The 20,170-nt window shown below is 40.5% G+C and overlaps 1 protein-coding gene across 1 annotated transcript in view; it reads right to left on the bottom strand.

Annotated features, from left to right (window-relative positions):
- Positions 1-20,170, bottom strand: part of TET1 (tet methylcytosine dioxygenase 1) — a 183,968-nt gene that overhangs the window by 84,003 nt on the left and 79,795 nt on the right. The window contains exons 4-6 of the mRNA XM_001368924.4: positions 10,725-13,221; positions 5,567-5,657; positions 1,410-1,503 (exon numbers count right to left, since the gene is read on the bottom strand). Coding sequence (XP_001368961.3) covers positions 1,410-1,503; positions 5,567-5,657; positions 10,725-13,221 — 2,682 coding nt within the window. The remainder of the gene's footprint in view (positions 1-1,409; positions 1,504-5,566; positions 5,658-10,724; positions 13,222-20,170) is intronic.

Below are 20,170 nucleotides of genomic sequence, written 5' to 3'. Positions count from 1 at the left end.
TTGCAAGCATCTTGTCAAGACCACAGCCCCACACCCATGCAGAGAGGGAGGTCCACAGCTGGGGAGCATTGCATGTCCTTTCAAAATATTTTGATGGACCGGTTTTGCTGACATGGTTTTCTCCCCTTTTTCCTCTTTTTTCTTTTAAACCATGTTCTTTGCTATGTGGCATGGCTCTCTGAGAGAGGGTAAGAAAAGGAATTCAGGGGAAAATGTAGTGATGTAACACAAAAAATAGCCATAAAAATAATTTGTAAAAAGCTTTCTCATTCCAGAAGTGTTACAAAGGATGAGGACCGACACGTCTTATTCTTCTCTCTATAACCCTTACAGGTTCCCATATCATTTACTCCAACTCCACTAAACAACGGACTAAATTTGAGCAAATCTAGGAAAATGAAAGTGAAACAAATTCATAGGTATAATCAAGTCATATAGAGATAGCTCATATGTAAAATCATGGTGGTGACAAAGTCTCAAAAGAGAGGATCCACGTCACCAGTGGTTTTATCTCGAGTCCTGTGTGCAAGTATTCAAATATTTATCAGTCATAGAAGCACAATGGTAAGAATTGGTAACTTAGGGGTCACTTAAAGTCAAGTCCTTGATATTAAAGAGGAGGAAACCATAAAAGACTAAATCATTTGTGGAAGGTTGCGTAGTTAGTTCCAGGGCCGAGTGAGTCTCCAGATGTCCACAACATCACTACATCCCTTTCCAGGAATGAATTTGTCCAAGTCAACACGTTATACCCTCATCCTTAGACTTCCAGGGATCACAGCCACATCCACCAAAACACAACAGCACAAACCAGCTCCCTATACAATATCCTGTTCAAACAGTTATTCTCCTTCATCTGTGAATTGTCCCCCTCCAGTCATTACAAACACAATGAGAAAATGCTTTAGGCATTTCAAGGCAGCCCCAACCTCATGACAGAACGCCTCAGCTAGCCAGGCCTCTTCTAACAATAGCCACTCAGATCTGTTTTGGAACCTTTGATTTCAGGGGATTCCTCCAACACTCTTGGCCTGGTCTCATCTAGAAAATATAAACTGACTTTAGTCCATTGGAAGACAACCAGAAATGGAAATAAAATATTTCCTCCATTTGTGGCCCCAAGTAACATTCCTCACAACAACCCAGGGAGTCCATTTTCTAGATAAGGAAATGAGATTCCAAAGGAGCAAAATTACTAGTTCTACAACTACACATGACACCCCCCTCACCCCCTCTCCTGCCTCCCGGAGCCCCTTCCACTTCATCTTCCTGACTAGCATATTCTAATAGCTAGAAATATTTAGTTCCAAGTCAAAGTACCATTTGGAGGAAACTTAAAGGCCGAGTCAGGACCAATCAATCCTCCCATCCTTCCCTCCCACCAAAATGTAGAAATACCAACTACTTACCCACTTGGCAATTGGACACCCCTGAGAGCTTTTTCCTTCTTTGCCTGTATATACGACGACTTCTATCCTAATCGCTCTTCCTTTTTCACCATATCTGAATATAAAAAAATTGGAAGAAGAAACCTGATGCAGTACTCTCTGAAATGCAAACCTTCTAAACTAAATATGAGTCTAGTTTAATCAGAACTTTAACTAATGACTTGTGCACTCAGGGCAAGCAATACAAAATTTGTCCAGAGCAAATAGCAACAAATATGTCCCAAGTTTAGTTTGAAAAGGAAAGGGAGAGAAAGAGAGACAGAGACAGAGAGAGAGCCAACCAGCAGTGAGGAAGCTGGTCAGACTGGGCTGGGGAGGAACTCACCTGGGGTGCTCTGATGGGTGGGTGTGTGAAAAAAACAGGAGGAGGGAAAGAAGTTGCCAAATGATGCTTTGGTACTTTAAGTAATTTTTCTTAGTAACCATGTGCTAAACTTAGTCATTTCTATATCGATTGAAAACTCAAAATTGCTGCGAGAATCTCTTCTAAATTTCAGAGCCTTGGGACAAGGTCCTACTTGCCAAATCGTAATTTGGTTTAAATACTAAGAAGGTTCATTTTGAGGATAAGGGAAAAACTTGCAAACTGAGTAGAATTATAGAATATATTACTAAAGATATATGCAACTGAATATCTAGAGAAGAAAGAGATGATCACAAGAACTAATATGCATTGCTTTATCAAGAAATGATAAAAGCTGCTGGGTGGCTCAGTGACCTAGAGAAGGAAGAACCTGGGTTCAACTCTAGCCTCAGATACTGGTATGATCCCGGGCAAGTTACTTAACCCCCATTACCTAGGCCCTACCACTCTTCTGCCATGGAACCAATACATAGTATTGAGTCTAAGATGGAAGGAAAAGGGTAAAAAAAAAGAAATGATTACACCAGATGATTTATTTCCTCATCTGACAGGTTTACTAAAAGTGGAATGCTCAAGAGCAGCATTGGTGAACCATTTAGAGATCACATACCCAGACTGCACCTTCAAGCTACCTGTGAACCCCCCACATTACCCCAGAGAGTGGAGGGAGGAAGTGATCACATTGGCTGCTGGACAGAGGGGCAGGACATGCAAAAAATATCCTCATGCACTGTGGAAATGGGGAACGGAGCAGCCCGCTCTGGCATGCCAGGGGACGTGTACCATGCCTTCACCAATATGGCTCTAGAGCAGGTATTCTTAATCTATTTTTGTGTGTCCTAAACTCCTTGGGAAAGTCAGTTCGATAAAGCCTATGGACCCTTTCACAGAATAGTATTTTTAAATAACTATAGGAAATGATAACATTTATTAGAAGATAATAAAAATTAAGTTGTGCTGTTTTTTCTCACAGATTCCCTGAAATGTATACTCAGACCATGGAGTGTCTATGAACCCCAAAGTTAAGAAGCTATGGGCTAGAGGTCTTTTACATAGATCTTACCAAAACGTTTGATGTGTCATTCTTGTGGAAAGCATGAGAAGATGTGAAACAGATAATACAATCAGACATTCAGAACTGGTCAAATGGTTGGACTTAAGTAAGAGTTAGACCTGAATTTGAAGAGAAGTCTCTATTAGAGAGCTCCAGGGATCAGCGCTTGGCATTAGGCTATTTAACCTTATAATCAATGGCTAATATAAAGGTTCAGATAGCAGGCTTATCAAATCTGCTAATGACAAACAGCTGGGAAGAATACAGAACATAGTGGGAAACAGAATCAAGGATCAAAAGTGCCTTGATAGGCTTGAAGACTTCTTTACCTGAGGTCTATGACCTTAAATTTTTTTTTATAACTGTTTTTCAATGAAATTCTTTTCCTTTGAAATCTTCATTATTTCATTTTATGTATTAAAAAAAAAACCATCATTCTGGGGCAGCTAGGTAGCACAGTACATAGAGTAACAGACCTAGATATAGCTCAAATCCTTCCAGAGTTCTAATCTTGCCTCAGATACTTCCTAGCTGTGTGACCCTAGGCAAGTCACTTGACTCCAGTTGCCTTGCTTTTCTGTTCTTGGAACCAATTCTTAGTAGTGCTTCTTAGAGAGAAGGTACGGGTTAAAAAATAAAATAATAAAAACAACAACAAAAGACATCATTCGGAAAAGGAGTAAATAGGTTTCATGAGGCTGACTCCCGAAGGGGCCCAAGACACAAAAAAGGTGAGTAACCTCTGGGCTAAAACACTGACCCAAATACACTAAGATGGAATTTCATGGAGATTGAAGTGTAACAAAGTTCTACACATTGGTTAAAAATCAACTCCACAGGTATGAGACTGAATAAGCATGACCAGACAGTAGGTCATCTGTAAAAGGTCTGGGGATTCTAATGATCTGGAAGGTCACTCATTCAACAATATGATGGAATAGCAGCCAAGAAAATGAATGCCCTCTTGACTTACTTTAAGAGGGGTATAGTGTCCTGGGTGAGAGGAATGAGAGAACCAACAAACACTGCCCAGTCTCGTCACACCCTCACCTACAAGTACTTTGCTCAGTGCTGGACACAACACTTTAGGAAGGGTGATAGGCAGGAGAAGACTGTCAAGGGAAGAGTGATCAAGATGGTGAAGGGCCTGGAGTTCATGTCACACCAGATCATCTTGTGGGATGTTAAAGAAGAAAAAACAAGATCTGGGGAGCTATGAGAGCTGCCTTCTCATAATGGAAGAGCCATCAGGAAGAAAGAAGAGATTTGTTTTGTTTGACCCTAAAGGGCAGAACAAGAAGCAAAAAGAATGAGGAGCAAACATAGCCAAGAAGAAAATTGAGGTCTGAGGCAAGGGAAACTTTCTAACAATAAAAGTGCTGGAAGGTGCAATGGGATGACTCAAGAGGGTTTGTCCTAAAGGAGGTCTTCAGACAGAAGCTAAATCTCCTTCACTGGGGTGTGGTGAAGAGGGGATTCAGGTGCAGGCAGGAATTTTACTAGATGATGCTTCCAACATAAAATCTGAGCAATTCACAATGATGCAAATGTTTTTGCTTGCACTCTTGTTTGTAGAATGAATGAATGAAGTTGGCACAATAGCCTCCCTCTTTTCCCAAAACTTCTACTCTGGAGCAAGTGGAATTTTAGGTCGTCAAAGCAAATATTCTGTTCTTCACAGGTCTCATGCTTATTTTTCTATTATGGGATTAGACTATCACATTCTTTAATGATGCCACAACCTGTGTGTGACCCTGGTAAAGTCACTTAACCTCCACTGCCTAGCCATTACTGCTCTTCTGCCTTAGAACCAATACACAGTATTGATTCCAAGAGAGAAGGTCAGGGTTTTAAAAAAAAAGATGCCACAGCTCCAGTAAAGGTACTTGATACATTGGATTCAAGGCAAGTAATGTGAAATTAAAACAAGGGCTGTGAAGGTCAGTCAATCTTGCTTTGTGATTCTTTTATTAGTTGTCTGTGTTTTTTCAAATTAAATTTTTATTGATGTCTTTTACATCCTCATTTTCCTCCCAGGATTCCTCCTTCTCCTCCTTCTAGAGAGCCATCTCACATAACAAAGAGAATTCACTGTCTATGTTTATAAAGAATGAACCAGACCTACAAATATCCAGGGAGACTGAGCAATTCTGGAGGGACACCGGAGGGATACCACTTGACAAGCTCCCTTTCTTGTGTCCTAATTAGCACTGTATTGACAATCCTCTTTCCGACTTCATTCACCTGACCTGACTGAATAGTTATTCTCAGAAAGCATTTATCTGCATTGAATCTGATCCATAGTCCAAAGATCTATGATTTCCCCAGTGAGGACACATCCTTTACCAATGCAGATTACAACCCCTCAGTTTTTTAAAATAATTCTTTCTTAGTTCTGTAGGCAAATAAACTTTATTAGCTAATGGCCAACTTTCTGGGGACGGGGCTCACCAATCTTAACTACGGTGGTCTTCTACCAAGATACCTAGCCTGCCACCTGGCTTGTATCTGAAGCACGTCCCACTGAGGAGGACTATCCAGACCTTGGTGCTCAGCGGGCAATGCTTTCAAGAACCCAGGTTCACCTCTGAACCACGAGGTCACACTGGAGTGTAATATGGGACTCTGATGTCAGCAAACTTACAATTCAAGCTTTTCGTTTTTGTTTTTACATACAAGGAATGATTTTTTTGTCCTCACCTGGCCTCCATGATTTCCCTGACAGCAGCCACACTTGGTCCTGTTCCAAGATGTGTATAGTATGGCCCTTCATCTTTTTCTATAATTTGTTCTGTGGAAGGAATAATATTATTAAACTCAAAGATTAACAGAATTGTTCTTAACAGATGCAACTGGGGAAGCTATTTTTACTGAATTTGTTTGGGGGGAGAGGGGCAAACATTAAAGAATGTAATCAAAGTATCACAACAAAATATTTTCTAGACGTTGAAACAAGTTTCTTGCTAAAGCTTTGGTGATTGTGAGATTTTACAGGAGACTGCCAGGTTGGCTGTTGCTGACCTTAAGTTCTATCAAGCTCCTACTTCAAGCTCCTACTTCATTGGCCCTTCATTGTGGTATGAAAGTGACCCTGGGTTCTTGGAGGCCATGCCAATAGAGTGTACGTTCTGAAGATCTTTGAACAGAGGTCCAGTGTGTCTGCAGACCTATGTCTGCAGTTCTTTGAAAGGCCTCACCTACAAAGTGTGGAGATGCTAACCATTAGGTTGGCTGAGATCTGCTTAGGATGAACATCCCAATCCATCTACTTTGGTGGAGAGAGTGTCCATGGGAAGGAGATCATGGAACCCTGAAGTACCCAGATTGATGAAAGAGTCAGCAAGATGGGGTGCAGTGAGGCGTGCCTTGTCTACTCTCTCAGCATTTTATTCCTCATTAATCCCTATTTCTTCCAGGAGGCCAAAGGAGAATCCATCACGCGTGCTTTTTAACTCACTCTATTTTTATTGTCATCTTGATTCCGTGAACTCACATGGTTAAATTCTGCCTAAGGGCCAACTTTATTATCGTTAATTTTAATTACCTACAGAAATGGAAGGAAGGCAGTGATGCAAGTAAAGGAAACAAGGAGTAATCCAAAACCCTTTCTCTCAGGCCTTGCAAAGCATTGTCAATGAAACCTCTTGGCTACCTAGAACCCGTGGGGAACAGATTGTTTCATGGATGATTGCTGGCTTAGACCACAAGGACCCAAACTGCTTGTCTTTTAACTGTTTTGGATTGATGTCTTGTTGGAGATGCATTTCACACATCTGCTGTCTTGAACAGAGAATATTGAGCACAACTTAATGGGTTTTTGATTGCTCAGGGTCATCTTCACAGCCCCAGTTTTTTTATTTGCTGTGTGATCATACATGAGTCATTTCAACTCTCTCAGATACAGTTTAGTCATTTCTGAAATGAGGAGGCTGGGTTAGGTGATCTCTGAGGTCCTTTCAGCTTGTAAACCTATGATCAATGGAGGCAGGACCACTAAGCTTTCAAGGATCATTAAGGAAATCTTTCAAGCTAATTACCTCCACATGAAGTGAGTTCCAGACTGCTTTGTTTTCTAAGTGTATGCTTTAACATTTTTTTTAAACCTCTCACCTTCTGCCTTAGAATTAATACTAATCATTGGTTCCAAGGCAGAAGAGGTGGTAAGGATGAAGCAATGGGGCTTAAATGACTTGCCAAGGGTCACACAGCTAGGAAGAGTCTGAGCCCAGATTTGAACCCAGGTCCTCCCATCTCTAGGCCGGCTCTCAATACATTAAAAGCCACCTAGCTACCCACAGGTATATGATTATTTTTTTTAGAGTTTCGTTTTGTTTTATTTTTTATTTCCTCTCATCATATAGAGCTGCCTAAGGCACAATTATTATGTTTGTAGCAGATTCATCTTTGTAATTATGTTTCACTCAGACGAATATATTAAACTGAGATTTCACTCCCTTAGCACACACCAGCTGGAAAAACAAGCACTCCTGAATGGCCTTGAAACATATTAAATGTTCAAAGGGTAAGAGAAAGTTGTTGTTGTTTTTTCTGGAGATAACTCAAGGATTGACAATAATTTGTACTTCTGTATACATATTTCCATATTTCCTGGGTCTAGAAGACCATGATAGAAATTCTGGATGATTAGTTTGCTTAGCCTCAATTTCAAAGTTGTGAAGGATTTATTTTTAAACCCTTCCTTCTGTGTTAGAATTGATATAAATTTGAACCCAGGACACCTCCTGTTTCCAGGACTGACCCTCTATCCACTCGGCCACCTGGCTGCCCCTGTGGTGGAGTATTTTAAAGAAAGACAGTGAATCTTCCAAAACCTGAAGCAGAAATCTGTGACTTCGATTCACTAGGAAACAGTTAACTTATGTATAAATGGCAAAGCAGGAAGAAATACTAGCATTATAATCCTGGGTAAGGCATTTAACTAACTCTGCCTCAGTTTCCTCAACTATAAAATGGGACAATAATAATATCTATCTGCCAGGGTTGCTGTGAGAATCAAATTAGGTAGCAGTCTGAAAGCACTGCGCAAACCTTAAGGTGGCCGATAAATGTAGCTATTGTCATTACATATAAAAAGAGGAGTGTGAGCTAAGTGACCTAAGAGGCCCACTCTGGCGCTAACACACTTTGGTTCCATACCTACAAGTCCCTTCTGCCTCTAAAAGACTGTAGAGTCATTCCAGCTCTATAAGATCTGTGACTCAAATGAAATCCAGGGCTACCATGATCTCCTCTCTGCCACCCCATTGGGATCCCACTGACACAGAGTGGCATGCTCTCCGAAACAAGACAGGGCAAATCATGCCCCAGGCTGCCCAGCAAAGCCTCACAGTACGCCTAGATTCACAGGACTTCTTCATTCGGACAACTGGGCAAGTCTCCTAGCCTTACCTCCATCGATAATTCACCGGGACTCTAGCTGAGACGTCTTATTGCCCTGCGCTTCCTTTGGGTGGAAGCCACTCCGCAGACCCAGATCACAGCCCTTCCACAGTTCAGAAGCCTCCTTCACCAAGTGCTCTGACCCCAAACTTCATGACTAGATAGTTCTAGCCTTCTGATGCTGATATGCTTTGATCTTAAGTACTAAGAAAGGTCCTCCACTGACAGAAAAACAAATCAACACCAAAGTTATGCTTAACGCCTTGCCAGCTGGAACCTATCAGGGCATCCACTTAGGTGGCACAGCCATTGAGAGATCTCAGTGTTAACTCCATGCCAAAATGAGTCATCAGATGGAAGCTTCATATCTACGGGAATAATGATGACTTAGAATCAAGGCTTACGAGGGAGCATTCACACCAATTTCTCGTCAGGTGCAGTATCTGACCCCCATTTTTGACAAAGTGACTTGCTTGGGGTAGGCCAGAGAAAGAGTGGCAAAACCAGGAGAAGCCCTATTAGCCTACCTCTCTATCTAGCATCCTTTCCACAGCTCTGCCGCCAGTCCTATAAAACGAAAGCACTACTTATTACCTTACCTCATAGAATAATGGCCAAATGAATCATGAACTCAGAATAATCCTTTTCACTTTGGGGGGCAGGAAAAGAGGGCTCTTCTTATCTTCCACCTATGCAGACTCTCTTAGTCATATGATGACAGAAAAGGCCCTTAGGGGTTGTGCTATGGGACCAGGTTATATATAGTCCCCATTTTGTTGTGATAATGAGGTCCTTCTGGTCCTGGTAGTAACTGAACACCACTGCATATACATCTTTGTGTTTACCAAATTCTATGCTAGTACTACGATGGGTGAGGCTCGTGACTAACAAAGGAAAAACAGTTCTGTTCTGTTCTTTTATAGGTTGGGCTCAGGACCGACAACCCATGTTGTAACATAAAGCCAGAGAATTAGGTCTCAGTTCAAACCTACCACTTACTCCTCCTATAAGGCTGCATGTATTATTTTCCCTCTCTGGGCCTCAGTTTCCACCAGTATAAAATTAGGGAGTTGACCTACATGATCTGAAGACAATTCTCTCTCCAGTGATCTTTGATATGAAATAGCAATGACTTCCAGGAGACCAGACTAGAGGCAGGGACCAAATTTAGTCGCTCATATTACTCATGACTCGTATTACATTTTTGACTGTTTTCAAAAGGATTTGTCAGAGAAATCCATGTCTTCCTCCAGCCGCACAGAAGCGATCTGGCGAGGATTCTCCATATCAAGCTCACGGATCTTCTGGTCTCTCAAATGTTTTCCCCTACCTTAATCCTGATAGTCTTCAGACACAGAGGTTAAGGCAACAATCACTTGCTCATCAGAAATGACCAAGTAGACTTACTTACAAGCAAACACAGACCTTAACGTGCTTCGCTTTTTGAAACTAGAGAAGCGATGTAAAACCGAGTTTCGCTTCAGCAAAATTGTCTTATTGTTATAGCTGGAGATTCCCAGCAGATTAAATATTTTAATTTGTGACAACAGAGAGATTTAATATGACTAAAGTTTAATTCAAAGCTACATTGAAATTTGCAACTCATGTTGCATTCCATATTTTCAGAAACCCTAGAAACAGTAAGAGGAAATAAGCCCCAGTGAGGAAAAGGGTCTATTTATACACAGCTGATCCACTATAAATACATACCGTATCAAAGACATTCCAAAAATAAAGCTAGCCTCTATTTTTCCTAAGCGGAATATATATACTCAGACATATTTCTATAGTACATTAAGGCTTCCAAATCACCTATCTCAAGAGTGCCCTGTGAGGTCTATGGTACAAAGAACCAAGATTCAGAGAGTATAAATGACTTACCCAGGGTCATTCAGAGAGTAAATGTCAAACAAAGTCAATATATGAACCCAGGTCTCTTCACACTGTGGGTATAGTGTTATTCCCATTACACCATACCTTTCCAATAAAAAATGATTAAATATTAGTCTTTTGAAGCTTATTTAGCCTGTAAGAACTTGGCTTTGAAATAGGCACAAAAAAATAGCAAATCAAATTCTGATTTTTGACAGGTTTACCTGAAATCAAGTTAATAGTCTTAATGGTTTTGAACACCCCTGAAGGCCCAGGGTTGTGTATACACACACACACACAGATACATATACTAACTGTATACCTACACATATATTGGGTGTATCCATACATATGCATGGAAGTGTTTACATATGTATGTATTTATAATACTAAAAGGGCCAAGTATGACATTTTCATAAGGGACTTCTACTGAGGACCCATCCAATCTGCAAATGAGCCCCTGGCTATAAAAAGACCAACCGGCATAGCCAAAACAGTAAACATCGAAATGGTAAGGGTCATCCAATCTACCACTTTACTCTACAAGCCATCTGAAAAGTAAAAAGCCTAATGAGAATGCACTTACCGACACAGCTACAGCTTGGCAGCTCAGAAGGTCCTTTTTTTGTTGGCGTATCAAGCAGATTTTTGGTGGGGGTGTCCAGGAAGGTCATTGGGGATTCAAGGAAACAGCTCAGTGTGTTCTTCCCTGGGGAACTCCCCAAATCACTTGTAGCACCATGTGAAGTAACGACCCCTAACCCACTGGCTGTCCTTCCACCTGGGCATGCTGCATTTTCATTCCTGAGAGTTTTGATGGTGCCTGGCACCTGGGTGTCGCAACAGGGAGAAGGCAGCGATTGCAGTCTCTGACTCCTTGGTGGTTCTTCCACATCCTGCTGGAACTGGGTTTGGTCATCATCAGCTGTAGCACCATCTTTCTGGCTGTTTTGATTCAGAGACTGATTGACATTCACTGATTGCTGTACCTGAGAATTATGACCATTTTCTGTAAACACCTGGACGTTGCTGCTTGGTCTGCTTAAAGGGGACTTTGAGCATAACTGGAACAGAGAAAGAGCATCTACGGAAGGCCCACCGCTCTGCTGCAAACCCGCTGGAAGCGCACCTCTTGGCAAAGTATCGACAGCCTCAGGTTGCATGTGTTCGGGGACCTCTTTGAAACCAAACAGTTTTTCCTTCATTTTCTCCTGTGCTGACTCAGGTAAGTGTCTGTGGAATTTTATCTGAGTGAGAGGAAGAAACACTTTTTTATGTGGTGATGATAAAGTACTTTGAGTGAGTGGTTTTGGTACTTTGGTGAGTAAAGGGTTTTGCTCTATCATGGTAGCATGAAATTCTCGGGAGGAAATGTACCCTAATCTTCGAAGTTTGGACCCGACCCAGAGATCATGAAACTTGCCATACTGCCAAGCCAGGCGCTCCCGTTCACTCTGGTCATTTTGTAGATTGTTCTTGGCTGGAGGCATTTTCTTCAGTCTTTGCTTCCATGAGGCAGATTTCCCCTTTTTATGGGAGGATGGTTTTTGTTTCGCCAACAATGAGCCTCGGTTGTTCTGTACAGGGACAGGCAGTTTCTCTTGAAATGAACTTTGTTCTTGGTTGTATTTTTGCTGTGCATCGTGACTCTCAAGGCTGGAAAGTGTCTTTGTACCTTCTTTTTCCTCTCGCTTTGCATTATTGGATTCAATAATGGATGCAAGTTGGGTCAACTGGGCAGCTACATCTTCTTCTATTTGACTGTGAGGGGTATTCTTATAAGACAAATTATTTTTGGAGTCAAACCTTTTACCAGTGCTTTCCTGTAATTGCCTGCAAAATGCCAACTTGCTACTTGTGTGTAAACCATGTGAAGTCTTTGCACACCGACCAACGGTGATTCTCCCCTGAAGAACAATTTCTTTGTTGCTATGATTCCTAGAAGAATTTGAACTTGGTTCTGTGATGAGTCCTGACTTAGTGACTCTTGAAGATGCATGTGTCTTAGAGGTGTTATGATTTGTCATTAAAGTACTGGGATATTTGGAATTATTTTGGCCATTGTATAGCACCGGCTTCCTAGACGTTTTCTTTTCCAAAGAGGGACAGGGAGGCAGGACCACGGAATCGATTTTTAGGTTTGGATCTTGGAAGTCTTTTCCTGCAGAGGATCCTACAGAACATAAAATTGCTTTACAGCTGTGAAGCAAGTTTGTTGTCAAATTTGTGGTCTCTTCATTTTTATCTGATTTAGATGGTGAAGAATTTTCAGATGGAGCTTCTGATAGCTGAGTGAGGGCTTCTATGGCCACTACCTGCTCTAGAGTCAGCCTCCTGTCTCTCATCAGTGTTAGAAGACTAGGTTGAACCAGAGAATTATCTTGTGCTAACTCCCTGTTGGGTTTGCTTTCAGGAACTTCTCCTTGGTCGAATCTTTTTTCCCATGTAACTATATGAGATTGATTTTCCTGGGCACTGATATTATGGTTCAAAAAGGTGTCTGTGGGGTACTGAGTAGAGTGACAGGTAGAATCTGTCTTTTGTATCACTAAACTATTATCTTCCTTCTTAAGGTGAGCATGGTAAATGCCAGGGACCAAAGCACCTGCTCTATTGTCAGAGCTAGTAGTGTTCCCCAAAGAGGGATTGGGATTGCTTTCTGTGTCATGATCAATCAAATTTGCATTTGTTTCAAACTTGACTTTTTTCAATGACACATCAGCGTCAGCTGGTGAGTAGTATACATTTTTAATGCCATTTTTAACAGTTTGTGCAAACAATTTGGGAGGCTCAATGAGGTCACTCAAAGGGGTTTTTTTCTCATTGTCTTCAGAGTTTTTCAAGTTTTCAGTCTCAGTTACAGGACCACTGATGTCTCCTTTGACATGGATGGTCAAAGGTGATTTCTTGTTCTCTGACCATTTCTCTACTTCTATACCCGTCATGGTGTCTTCTTCAGTGGTCTGTACATTTTCAAGGATGTTCTGGTTTAACTTCAACCTTTGTTTTTCATCATTACCACATTTACTGTTTTCCATGGATTCTGACCTGGGGCCATTTACTAGTTTGTTGTCTAAATGTATCTGTAAAACAACATAAAAAGTTAATGTTACACAATCTACTTTAAATGTCTGAAATAAGAAGCACAAGGCACTCAACATATTGAAAACACATTTAAGAGCAATACTAAGGCTGTCACTGTAAAAAACATCCAGTTAGAGAAGGAACAAAAAGGGCATGGAAAAACCTGGATGTATTGTTGCTACTGCTCATTATAACTGCCATACTGAACACTTCCAAAGATCAGGATGTAATGCATCCATTCATAAACGGCAGTGGTCGGAAAAGTGGTCAGTCCTCTGCTGATGGCACACTTACCCGTCCTCAGACTGAGGGAGTGCATTACAAAGCCAACTCAAATTCTGAGTGGAACCTCTTAAGCTTGGAGTCTGTTGGGATTGACTTTGAGCCCCAATCACCTTCATGCAACCAAATGCCCCCAGAGTACAGATTCAGTGGAGGATTTACTATATTTCATTCTCTGAACAATTGCTAGATGCTATTGGAACTTAACATGTGACACAATCTTTGCTCCTAAAGACTGGATCCAAATAGAAATCACCAAAAAATGGGTTATAAACCCAACAGGATGAGAAACTGCAAAGAGGATGAAAAAGTCATTCCAAGAACACTCAAAGGGCCAAACTAAAATTACAAATTAAATTGAGCAAAATGTTGTTGTTTGCCAATGTTGGCAGCAAATTTGAAAAAAAAGAAAAAAGTCTGCAAAGAATAATAGCATGTTTGTAGTATTGGCTAACCATGTATAGTTTTCTTGTTTAACAGGGCCATGAAAACAAGAATTGCTTTTTTTGTCTTGGTTTCCAAATACTCAACATTACAGGTGTATCTGAATGGAGGCCTCATACAGAGGATATAATATTATATATATACATATATATATATAATATAAATATAATAAAGGGTAAAATAAATTAATTCTACAAACCTTTATTAATCACCTGCTCCAGGTAAGGCCTTGGACTAAGTGCTTGGGAGACACAAATGAAAATAACAGTCATTGCCCTCAATGGGCTTATGCTCTAAATCTGATAATATAATAAAAACGTGGATTTGGTTATTCTAGTATCCTGGTCTCTGCAAGGAGGCAGGCACTACATTTACATCAAAACCCCTGATAGCAATGATAGGAAGGCATAGTTAGGGAGAATAAATGGCATGTCAATAGAGAGAGAAAAAATAACTTCCCTGGATTAGACAGTGAGTGCTTCAATAGTTTAAGGCATGTTTAAAGAGAAAACAGAATAAATATGATTTTTTAAAAAAACCTTACTTTCTGTTTTATAATCAATACTGTGTATCATTTTTAAGCAGAAGAGTGGGAAGGACTAGGCATTGGATACATGGATACATAGCTTGGAAATGTCTGAGGCCAGATTTGAATCCAGGAACTCTCATCTTTATTATTATTATTATTATTATTTTTAATTTAAACCCTTACCTTCCATCTTGGAGTCAATAATGTGTATTGGCTCCAAGGCAGAAGAGTGGTAAGGGCTAGGCAATGGGGGTAAAGTGACTTACCCAGGGTCACACAGCTAAGAAGTGTCTGAGGCAAGATTTGAACCTAGGACCTCCTAGTGTCCTAGGTCTGACTCTCAATCCACTGAACCACCCAGCTCCCCCCCCCCCCAACTCTCATCTTTAAACCTGGCTCTCATTCCACTGGGCCATCTAGGCCATTTTCTTTGTTTGCTTACTTTTAACATTAAAAAAAATTTATGTTCAAGTCACTCCCCCACCCATTGAGAAGGCAAACAATATATCAAATATGCACATGTGAAATTGTACAAAATTTATTTCCATATTATCCATGTTGTAAAAAAGAAAAAGGAAGTGAAAAAATTATACTTAAACTTGTACTCAACAGGTCTCTTTCTGGAAGGGAATAGCATTTTTCATGAGGAATCCTTAGGAATTATCTTGAATCACTGTCTTAATCAGAGTAGCTAAGTCTTTCAGTTGATAATCATTACATCTGATACTGTGTAAAATGGTTCTGCTCATTTCACTTTGCATTAATTCATAAAGGTCTTCCCAAGTATCTGAAATCATCTCATCATTTCTTATAGCACAATAATGTTCCATCACAATTATATGCCATGTCTTATTCAGCCCTTCTCCAAATGTCTGGTATCTCCTCAATTTCTAATTCCTTGACATCATAAAAAGAGCTAGTATAAATATCCTTTTCTTTTCCTTTGATCTCTTTAAGATACAAATGCAGTAGTGGTTTTTATATATCAAAGGGTATGCACAATTTTATAGCCTGAGGGGCATAGTTCTAAACAGTTCTCCAGAATGACTGGACTGATTAACAATTCCATCAACAATGCATTAGTGTCCCCGTGTTTCTACATTGCCTCCAGCATTCGGCTTTTTCCTTTTCTGCCAGGTTAACCAATCTGATAGATGTAAGATAGTACCTAAGAGCTATTTTAATTTACATCTAATTGAAAATTATTTGGAGCATTTTTTCATCTTTGAATTCTTCTGAAAACTGCATTCTTGATCTTTTAAGCTTTGTAAACTCTTCTATCTTAGAATCAATGCTATGAATAGGTTCCAAGGCAAAAGAGTGGTAAGGGTTAGGCAATAGGGATTAAGTGAGTAGCCCATGGTCACACAGTTAGGAAGTGTCTGTGGTCACATTTGAACCTAGGACCTCTCTTCTCTAGGCTTGGCTCTCAATCAAATGATCCAGCTGTCCCTTTGAGCATTTTTCAGTTGGGAAATGGCTGTTACTATTGTCATCTTGAATTTATTGGCTCTATTGCTAGACAGTGTTAAAGGAACCAAAAGCAAATTGTCCACTAATATTTCCAGTCCCAAATCACTTCCCGAAACTGAGAAAAATCTTGCAGAACAAGTATCAAGGACAAAGCTCTGTGACTTTAGACTTGATGGTTTTATTTCTTTACTGAGGATTTATTGATTAGAGAAAATGAGATTAAATAATGTCAAAAGTTATTTCTGCTCTAAAACCATATCTGTAAGTTACTCTCCAACCTAATTATATAAAAAATAGAATATAAAGGCAATTCTGTTAAGTAACATTCAGACCACAATTCTTTTTTAATTTGCTGTTAATCTTATGCAGTAGAAAATATTTAGCTGAAGATGTCTTTCAACATCCTCTTGACCGCTCGGGTGAGGCTACTTGAAGTGTTTGAGTAGAAATTAACCAATCTGCTATTCGTGTTCTCAGAATGGGCTTTTAAAGGTAAGTTTTGCCTTCTTCTTAGATCAAGTTCTGTCTCACTGCTTCCCACCATCATCTCACAGAGAAAGCAAACTTGTCTAGCTAAAAGCAGCACACATGCCCTTTCAGGGAAAGGCGAGAGGCAGCATGGGCCAGGCCAAGTCAAACCTCCACCACCTTGACCACCATCTCCTCTCAGACTCTGATGAAGGCAGCCCAAGAGCCTTGAGAAAACCAAACCATGGGATCTGCTTCTGAAGCCATCATTGAGGGGAGGATTCATCTTTTTCAGCACCACTAGCAAACTGGGCCAGCTGTCACTCACAAGCAGATGGCGTGGGAACCCTTGGAATGACAACTGGCCCCCCATCCCCAGACCACTGCTGCTGCTTCCAGCCCAGCTCTCACAGCCTTCACACAGACAAGCAACTCTTAGGAAGAAGGGCCCAAGCAACCCACCAACTGCCAAGCAACTGCCATACACAGGGCAGGCAAGCGAGCCTAGCTAAAGCAGCAAGGGTCCTTGGAAGAAAAGAGAAAAAGCAGCATATGGCAGGTAAACCAAAGCATGGCCACCATCTCCCTTCATCAGAAACTGACATGACCATCAGGGAAATGACATTAAAGAAGAGACTCCACCCCCTACTTTGTTACTGCACTCTCAGTGAAACTTGCAGTCAAAACCTTCCCTGTGCACTCTCTCCCCCATTTGAGTGGCAACTATTTGAGAGCAAGGACTGTCTTCCTTTTTGATTTGTATCCTCAGGACTTAACCCAGTGCTTTGCAAGAAGTATGCACTTAATGCTTTACTCATATTTTCTTCCAAGTTCCTATTTCTCAGCAATTAGAAATAAAGATAATAAGGAGTTTTAATTAGGGCAGGCAGCAGAGCACATTATAAAGAACATCAAATTTGGAGACAGAAGACATGGGTTCGAATTCAGTTGTGACACTGGCTGATCTATGTGATCTTGGGCAACCTTCACCATGTTCTAAGCCTCATTCCCTCACTTATAAAATGAGGAAATTAAAAATCATGATATTTGCATTTGAATTAGCAAAGTCCCTGAAAACTTGTAAGCCCTTATTTGTTGAATGACTAAATAGGTATCAGGCTGCTTTGATATATAGAGAACAATTTATATTATAGTGACTTCCAAGGTATTAACAAAGCTATTTTGCCAGTATTTTATTCCTTACACAATTCAAATAACATATGAATTCCCCTTAGGAAAGAGGTTCTTAACCTTTTTTTTATACCACAGACACCATTAGAAATCTGGTGAAGCTTGTGGACGCCTAAGAAATATGTTCTTATTATGCCCAAAGAGCTTTAAAAGACTGTCTGCCCTTTGATCCAGTCATAGCACTGCTGGGTTTGTACCCCAAAGAGATCATAAGGAAAAAGGCTTGTACAAGAATATTCATAGCTGCGCTCTTTGTGGGGGCAAAAAATTGGAAAATGAGGGGATGCCCTTCCATTGGGGAATGGCTGAACACCTTATGGTATATGTTGGTGATGGAATACTATTGTGCTCAAAGGAATAATAAAGTGGAGGAATTCCATGGAAACTGGAACAACCTCCAGGAACTGATGCAGAGTGAAAGGAGCAGAACCAGGAGAACATTGTACTGATACACTGTGGTACAATAGATTGTAATGGACTTCTCCATTAGTGGCAATGCAGTGAACCAGGACAGTCCTGAGGGACTTATGAGAAAGAGCACTATCCTCATCCAGAGGAAGAACTGTGGGAGCAGAAACACAGAAGAAAAACAACTGCTTGATCCCATGGGTCGAGGGGGATGTTTGGGGATGTAGGCTCTAAACGATCACCCTAATGCAAATAAATACTATGGAAATAGGTCTTGATCAATTACACAAGTAAAACCCAGTGGAATTGCTCATTGGCTATGGTAGGGAGGTGGGAAGAGGGGAGGGAAAGAATCTAACCATGGAAAATTTTTCTTGATTAATCAATTAAATAAAATTTAAAAAATATCTATGTTCTTAAATGCTTATATAGTACCACAAAAGAAACTAATTACGTTGAAACATAATTGTCAAAACACTAATTTTAAAAAAAGAAAAGCCTGTCACAAAAAAAAAGAAGTCCTGCCACTATAGAACATGAGAATTTTTTTTTTCCTGTGGGGCTTTTCATGATGTTGGTTTTTGATCTGGACATTATGAAACTCCAAACACATGTCAAACAATGATTGTTGCTGCTAACATGTCCAGATAAGCCGAACATGCCCCTCTTTTATGAATAGAACAATTGTCATAGAGAGGGGTGAGCAGATGACTCTTTGGGATTAGCTGATGCCTTCTGATGACCAGTTGGTCACTCAGACTTAAAACAGGTGGCATTGCACACTCTGCGAATGGGAAGTACATTCTTTAAAACTCTGTTCTCTTCCTACCACACACCAATCTACCCTGCATTTCCTGTACCAAGAGCCAAGTATTGAGATACTACACTGATAAAGTCTCTTAAAAGAGTCTACAGACAGATAAGATCAACTAAGCAACTGTGACCTTTGCTAGAGGGAAAAAACCCAAAGTAGAAAATGAAGTTCCATGAAATGACCCAGCAAAAACAAGCAGGAGGACTTCACAATTCTAGTTCAGTGGTGTTTCCCTATCAGCATCCACTATGCTCAACAGTAGTGTCTGTGATGAGTGTAGAAAGAACATCAGACAGCATCTGACCATTTAGGAACTAGTCCCAACAACCACTTCCAATTCCTTATTTAAAAAATAAGTATGTTAATACTTAGAGATCCCACCTCACAGGGTTGCTGGGAGCATCCAAGGAGTTGTGATCTGTAAAGTTCTTTGGAAACCATGACTTGCCGGGTAAATGGTCACTATTAGAAACAATGATGTTATAGCTTCTAGGAAAGCCTACTCTCAAGCCTCATCATGGGACAGAGGCAAATGAATAAGCAGCAAGCATTTATTAAGTACTGACTATGTGCCAGAGTGTACAAAGACAACAGCAAAACTATCCCTGCTCTCAAAAGGCTTACATATTTATTTTTTTAACCCCTATCCTTCATCTTAGAATCTTGGTTCTAAGGTACTAGCTGGCCCTGCTATCTTAAGAAGCAACATATAAAAATGAATGAAAAGGGGCAGCTGGGTGGCTCAGTGGATTGAGAGCCAGGTCCAGATATGGGAGGTCCGGGGTTCAAATTTGGGCTCAGACACTTCCCAGCTGTGTGACCCTGGGCAAGTCACTTAACCCCCATTGCCTAGCCCCTACCACTCTTCTGTCTTAGAACCAATAAACAGTATTGATTCTAAGACAGAAGTTAAGGTTTAAAAAAAAATGAATGAATTTATTAAGCTCTTAGTACATGCAAAGCACTGTCCTAAACTCTGAGGATGTAAATGGAAGTAAATGTAAGACAGACCCTGCTCTCAAGGAGCTCACGCTCTCCTGGGGGAAATAAAGCCCAGAGTAGGTTTCAGCTGCAAGTTAAATTGAAAGGACCCACAGCAGAGGCAAGGTGGGTGGTAGTGCCTCTTCTTTACAGTCATTTCCTTTGCTTGTCAGCTCTGGGAAGGGGGAGGGAGCCAAAATGAATCATGTAATCTTGGGGAAAACATTTTAAAGATATTTTAAATAGTAAAAAAAAAATTTCTCAGATGAAGTCATATCAGTTTTTGATGCTGAACAATTTAATGGTCTGTTAAAGGACTTTCCCTTCTGGTTATTCTCTACTAGCTGGGCTATAGCCC

Source organism: Monodelphis domestica, chromosome 1 (genome assembly GCF_027887165.1).
Source record: "Monodelphis domestica isolate mMonDom1 chromosome 1, mMonDom1.pri, whole genome shotgun sequence".
NCBI lineage: Eukaryota > Metazoa > Chordata > Mammalia > Didelphimorphia > Didelphidae > Monodelphis > Monodelphis domestica.
The sequence above is the reverse complement of the archived record's forward strand: the minus strand, read 5'-3'. Positions and strand labels throughout refer to the sequence as shown.